We start from the raw sequence: 7,406 nt of genomic DNA, 5'->3' as shown, positions 1-7,406 counted from the left end.
CGACATGGAAGGAGGGGGGGGGGGGACAGATTGTCAATATCCACGTCCTTGTGTTCGGGTAACCCTGAACAAGGCAGGAGAGGAGAATTTGCAGGAAAAGCAGAAGTTCAAATGAAGTTAGCCAACTCCCAACAAACTAAAGCTGTAGCACCCCCCACTGACAATTGTGGAACCGAAGACATGGTAGTTGTGTTTTTTTTTAGTAAGGTTAATTGTTAAAGGAACAGCAGTGGTAATAGGTGTAATGTATAAACCCAGAATCCCTTCCAACAAAAAATGGAAGTACAAAAGTCCAAACAGGGAGCTACAAAGAATCACATACTATAATAAGAGATATGTAATGCTAACATGCACAAACTAAAATTTCAAAACAGGAGTAAGAAACAAAGAAAAAACTAATGTCTTTACAAAAAACAAGAAGGAACCAATTGAAAATTCTGTAAAGGAAGGAACGAGCAAAAAACTGTCTGAACACCACAAATGCCATTCAAGAAGTGAAGTTTGGCTAAGCTGCATAGAGGGAGTCAGCTGTGCTAGGAGTTGTGTTGAGCTCCTATTGGTGGAGGGTTGTTGCATGCTCATTTGCATGCTATTATGTAGCTGCCTCATGAGAAAATGTGTGAGGGTAGGTGGGAGTATCAAGGTTTGTGGTGAGTGAAAATTTGCACAGATAGAAGGCAGTAAAAGTCAGGAAAAGCTATTCTGTAAGAAGAAGTACAATACTGTACCCTCTTAAAATACTATAAAAATATGTATAAATATGTAACATATATATATATTCCCCCTCAATTTATGGGGTTGATGTTATTGTATTTATATTTTGTATTGTCTGGAGAAAACCGTTTCTTATACATTTATACTTAACCTTAAAATCAAATATTTTATCATTTTAAGTATGACTGTATTCTAAAAAGTATTTGCATATGGAAAAAAGTGGAAAAGTACTACACCATTTTTGTAAGAGGAAAATAGTTTAAGGGGGATATTAGGCTACTTAAGAGTTGAAAGCAAAATTTTGTCTGAAATAACATTCAATAACATTCAAAAAGTCAATTTCTATTTACCTTCTTTGTCGAAAGTGTTTTTCCAAAATTCCTCTTCTAACAAATGGTAACAGCAGCTGATATTTAATAAAACTTTTATCTGCTGACTTCTGGAGAATAATTTCAGTTCAGCAGCTGCCAAATTTCCACAAGTATGTAACCCACATAATAAAATTGGATCTGTGTCTATGATATTGACCAAAGGGTTTTCTGTTGGTAGTTGGTGTTCTATTTCATGTTTGGCTTGTGAAATTAAGTCCTCTAAAACGGTGTCTGTTTTAATACTTGCTGTGATTGGCACAAATCTTCCAAAACCCTCTGCATTAATAAGCAGTTCAGAAGAAGAGTTTGGAATATTTTTCGATGGGCAACAGTTACTTATGTTCTCCTTTCCACAAAAATGTATTTTTTCTTTTTCACCACTGACCAAGTTGAAATCATGCACACATATGGTTCCAGAAACTGACTGCTTCTGTTGTTGTTTCTTTAATAATTCATAAAGCCGAAAATTTCTGCCACAAGCAAGGGTAGTATTGCTACTGGATGCATCAATTCCCAACACAATTAACCCGAAGTTTAAGGCAAGGTAAGAGGATAAGTAACCTTTACCACTGCCAAGGTCTATGACCTGTTGATGAAAATGGTAAAAAAACTATTCAAAATATCAAAGTCAGTTACATGAAGTTCATTGACAATTAATTCAGATCTTCTTTTTGTTTATTTATTTCTCTACATATTAGGCTATTTGTGCAGGACCCACCACCAGTATCAATACCTGATTTTTAGAATTATACTTACCACTGAGCCACTTGAGGCTTTTCAGATCTAATTTACTAACATAAATATGAAAGTCAGAATACTTTAATACACATAATTAGCAAGTATACCTTTACCAATTACCATAATATTTCCAAATTTTGAACCAGGGAACTTGTAATGAAATAGAAATAACATTTCTATGCTATGGTGAGTAAAAAAAAAAAAGTAAAATTCTACAATCTCACAGTCTTCCATCATTATTTATTGAAATAAACAAATGAATGATAATACTTATAATTATCATGAAATCAATTTAGAAAATGCTATGTATGTCATTTACATTCTCTATAATAATTAATTTACATAAATAACAAATAATGTGATGACAATCCTCACAACTACTGTACCACACACACACACACACAAAAAGAGTTATAAAAGTTGATCATAAAATTTAAATATCCATGCTTAAGATTATAAAAAGAAATATCCAAACTTGCTTAATATTCTAACAGAAGGTTTAGCAAAATAATGAAATTTGGGTTCACGTCTTTTTAGGTTTACGAATTGAAATTTTTCATGACCATTAAAAAAACAATACAAAATTATGAACATTCATTAACACCTTTAAGTTTATAAGTACGCTGCTAAATACAAGTTTTGTAGAAAGGTACACTGCTATAAAAGACTACGAGTCAAACCATATTTCATTTTTTTGAAGTTGAAAAAAAACTTTTAAAATACACTGTATTTACCCCTTTAAGTGCCCAGGTTATTTAAATAATTAGTAAAATCAACCTAACATGTTTTTTGTTGTTTTTTTTTTGGGGGGGGGATGCTTATCTTATAATATGGCCATGGGTGTACTTATTACATATTACACTGCTAGTTTCATTCCAAGTAATATTGGCAAAGCAGGCAGCTCTCCTATGATGTTGACTGGTGATACATGTTTTTTTGTACTAAACAGAATCGCATTTAATACATTACTCTTGGTACGTTTTTCTCTAACATACAGACATGAACAATTAATTCATCATACTTCAACTTAAAGAAGTAACTTTGAAAGATAAATGACAGTTTATAATGAAGGTGTAAGCATGTAACTGAAACCAAAACTGATATAAATCTAGTTTGCACTATAAATAGAAAAATACCTGTAATTTACATTTTTAAAGGATGCCAAGATGTTATGCATTTTTCAGTATTAATGGAATAAAAGATTGAGGTAAGTACACTTAATGCTTTAAAGAAAAAAGTATTTTTTTTCAAAAGCTGTGAGCTAAACAGCAAGCTTTAGTTTGAAAGTTGTTAATTGTATGGTTAGAAATAGCACATGTTTTTATGTGGTAGGCATTCTTTAGACCAAATGGCTATTAGTCGGGATAAGTCAGCTTAACCCATTAACTGCGGATGACGGATATTTCCGTCACTGAAGTTCTAAGACTCAGCTGCAAATGACGGAAATATCCGTCAGTCGCTCATATATAACTATAACTCTATGCGAATGATGATAATTACCATTTTAATGTGATTGATGGCAACTCAGTTTTATCTGTGAGTCAGAAAACGGCAACCGAGCTGCTACTGCAGTAGTTAATGGGTTAACACAATTTATAATTTTTCAAAAAGAGGGGGAGGAAGGTGGATATTTGTAGCTAGGAGTGGAGGAACTTAAAGCCAAAACAGAGTACTCAGGCAAATAGTAAACTTCCAATACAGAAATAGTTAAGTAAACGTTTCAACAAGCACCAAATAATTTCACTTTTAAAATAACTCTTACGATAAAAATAAAGTGCATATATATATATAAAAAATAAATACTGAACAGATAGATAAACAAATAATACCATTTTGATATCACACTGGTTTGCAACATGTGATATAATCTCAGACATCTTCTCAACTTCATGATTTTTTTTGTTGGATATTAAAAACTTAGGGTCATGAAAGGAAGTTACTACTGATTTCAAACTATTGCCTGAAATGTCTTCAAGTGCGGAGCAGACTCCAAGATTAGGTAATGTGTAATGACAGGACTGTTTGATGAACCTTGTAAGGTGTGGAACATTTCTGTAAAACAAAAAACAGATAGTGTCAACACTATATGATATTTACATACAGTGTCAACACTATATGTAAATATCATACATTTTTTTGTTATTATGACATTGCAGGCCTCTCAGCAGTGTCTGCTGCCAGCCTTTAAAATAATAACTAAATCTGACAAACTACAGGCTGAAATTCACTGAAATACAGAATATATTTAACAAACTTCTACCAAACAACTGAAGATATTATCTTTCTTGAAATGTAACTGAGAATAATCATTTGTTACTGGCCACAATGAGTGTCTACTTCAGGGCTCATGTATAACAGCTACAACTAAGAGTTGAATTTTACATTTTAAATGAAAGATAAAAAATTCTATTTCTGTAAGTGTACAATTTTTACAGGCTGAGACATTAAAAAACAGAATGTTGTAGACAGTTACAGGCTATTTGAATAATTACATAGGTTTTAAAGGTTACATTTTGAAAAAACAGTTCTTAGAAATTTGAAAGATCTGGGTCGTCTACTTGGTTATCAAACTACTTTTGCTTTTAACTATTTTACCAAGCAGCGTGTGTGTGCAGTAATAATAAATTTGTTAAAACAAACAAACCAGCCATTATTAACCTCTATCTGAAAAGAAACTGAAATAATTACAAAACTGTCAAGGAGATATTATGTACAAGAATACTTCTTGAATTACAATATTTTAAAGAATACAGTTTTTCTTCTTTTTTTGGAGTGTAAAAGAATTAAAAGTGATTTTATAAATATTTTTAGAATTGTTATGGGTTTGGAAATCTTCCTATGGATGATTTGCCTGAATGTGAAAATAATGGAAATACAATTTTGAATGTTAGGGGTAAAGGTTTACATTTTCATAGTCCTAGTTAGCCTGATGACATAGTTTATGCAAATAACTTGAACCCAAAGTTTTGATGTTTCATTAAGTGTACAGTAACCTCCATCAGCCAATGGTTTTCTGCCATTATTTCATTATTCTTTTTATGGTTTCTAAAACTTTCACCATAATTTTCTGTGATCCAGTGACAAAATATAAAAACTATTTGTACAACAATAAGCACCCATATGATTGTTATAATAAACTGTCAAAAATGAGGATTATGTGTTATTTTGAACATAGTGTACAAAGATTTCAAAAACTTGTTGATAAGATGTCACACAAACAATTAGCTAAAAACAGAAGCATTACTAGGCACTGGCACATGAGGCTCCAGCTCCTATTCTGTTTGACAGTGCTTTGAATCCCCAGTTGGTGTCTTGAAAAATCAGAACAGAACCATGATCAATATCGTATTGAAATTCCAAAAATGTCCACACCTGTGGGCCCAAGCCACTTGGTGGTGGTTGGAAAAACTAGTAAATTGGATTATAGGATGAGAAAAAGCAAAAAAGTTGTCATTAATGGAGTCTAGCCAAACCACACCCTTGTTAAAAGTAGATGCCTCAAAGGACTGTACTTTTTCTTATCCACATTAATGATATTAATAATTAGTAATGTTTGAGTATGACATCAAACTTTTGGGTATATATATATATGCATTGTGTATGTTGGGATACAAGAGAATGACTTGGAGCAATTGGCTAGTTGGACAAATATTGGGCAAATGACCTTTAATTACAGCAAGTGTAAGTCAATGCATCTGAAACATCATAATTCAGATAACATATTTAATACTGATAAGAACCCACTTAAGAGCACGACTGAATAAACATATTTTGGTGTATTGGTGGCTAAGTTTACAAATTTACCTGGGGGATCAACAGAATCAAGGCGATTTGTTTGTGCTATATTCTTAATACAAGAAGATGAGAAGTCATAAATTTAAAACTTGTAAAAGAGAGGATAGGCTCCAATTAAGACAGCTTATTTCTTTAACAGGGTAACTGGCTTATGGATCGAACTGCTGATGGCAGCATTGGAGGACATTACTTTACAAGGGTTTAAATGAAGAGTTAATAACATCCTGAAAAATAAAGGGTGGGCTTAAGTTTTTACTTTTTTCTTACCAGCATGGCCTGTGTGGGTGGGTGTGCAAGGATAGCATTGAAGGTCTAAATACTAAAATAGCCCTTTATCATTCTTATGTTATGACTTGTTGAAAGTGCTAAAATTAATATTGTACAATACAGAACAGAAAAAATTTAAAGGATAACTTTGAACATTAAAAAATACCTTTTCACTTGTTGTTGCTGCTTGAAAACGTCATTATCTACGATCAACTGGAAAAATTCTTTTTCATTAATTGAAAGAAGTTCATCTTGGATTTCAGGATTCAAGGTGCGACTCCAAATATCATCAGAAAAGAAGTCTACTAAATGGGCACTTGTTAAGCTTCTATGTTTCGACAAAAAATTTGCTATCTCACATAGAATATTTGGCAAGTTACTTTGTATAGTCATTATTTAAGTATTGGGTGTGAACCCCAAAAATATAAACTTATTACTGATATGACTTTTCTGAGCTAAAAATACTTCTAACATTTAAAAACTGTAACATCTATGAAACAAAATTATTAAATAATATGTACTATCTATGAATAAGCAAATAACATAGGCAAATACACCGAGAAAGCTGCGAATACGAAATCATAACCTTTTTTGTCCACAAACTTCATCAGTTTCTTAAGCTCACGATTTTTTATCTGCCATCATTAATGTATTCGATTGAGATTTATATACAGTTACACATCTATATCTATCTATTAACTGAAATGACAATCAAATGTAAATATATATACACTTTTAATTAGTTCTTATTTGTGGCTAGTAGTAGCAACACTCTAACTGTAAACAGAATAAGTTGTAACACGTTTCACTATCGAGTACAAATAGTGTAAGAGCAACATTGCCAACAATGCACTTCTGAATGTTATACACGACTCTCATAGTCATAGTTCAATATTCCTCGACCAACTAGTAACTTCAAGTGGCATTGGTGTTTGGGATAAAAAAAGAAGAAAAAAATAAAGTACCTGACAAATACATTTAGACTGTCACATTAAATAAAGCGTTTGAAATATTATTTCATAAATATTTTATATTCTGGTTACAAAAGCGTAACAATTCGCTTCGCCATCTGGTGTGATTATCGACATAAATATTATAGTACTGTCTGTTCTATATCCATGTAACTACTTCGCAGGATGTAGATGGAGCTTTACCAAAATTCGCATGGAGCTTCATTAGGTCTATGGGAGGTATATACAAATTTCCAGTTTCAAATTATGCGGTTTTTATGGGCGTTTTTTACCATTACTTCGCCCCCTGTAGATGTATCTTCACCAAATTTGGTGAGGAGGTTCATTGGGTCCATGGGGAGATACATACACATTGTCAGTCACATCCCAGATATGAATGTCAGTAATAGGAGTGATCCAGTGAGAAGGAAGCTACAGGAATTCGATGGGAAGGCACCGTGGGAAGCATATAGAGCACAATTTGAGCTACTGGCAGAGATGAAGACACCTTCTCCCAAACAGGGCGCAAAACACTTGTTTTTAGAAAATCAATTTTGGCTTCAAATCTTGG

General features: G+C 32.6%; 1 protein-coding gene across 2 annotated transcripts in view; it reads right to left on the bottom strand.

The window, feature by feature from the left end:
- The window catches only part of LOC106471901 (methyltransferase-like protein 25), a 43,157-nt gene extending 36,217 nt beyond the window's left edge, over nucleotides 1-6,940 (bottom strand). Inside the window, exons 1-4 of one of the 2 annotated variants that reach the window (XM_022400515.1) lie at nucleotides 6,472-6,940; nucleotides 6,052-6,187; nucleotides 3,653-3,875; nucleotides 1,065-1,671 (exon numbers count right to left, since the gene is read on the bottom strand). In XM_022400515.1, the coding sequence (XP_022256223.1) occupies nucleotides 1,065-1,671; nucleotides 3,653-3,875; nucleotides 6,052-6,187; nucleotides 6,472-6,493 (988 nt within the window). In that variant the 5' untranslated portion in view covers nucleotides 6,494-6,940. Of the gene's footprint in view, nucleotides 1-1,064; nucleotides 1,672-3,652; nucleotides 3,876-6,051 lie in introns of both variants that reach the window. The other variant, XM_013932527.2, reaches the window with a different exon arrangement.
- Nucleotides 6,941-7,406: the final 466 nt, after the last annotated feature.

The sequence above is a fragment of the Limulus polyphemus genome, unplaced genomic scaffold (genome assembly GCF_000517525.1).
Source record: "Limulus polyphemus unplaced genomic scaffold, Limulus_polyphemus-2.1.2 Scaffold4952, whole genome shotgun sequence".
NCBI lineage: Eukaryota > Metazoa > Arthropoda > Merostomata > Xiphosura > Limulidae > Limulus > Limulus polyphemus.
This window is presented reverse-complemented; position numbering and strand designations above follow the sequence as displayed.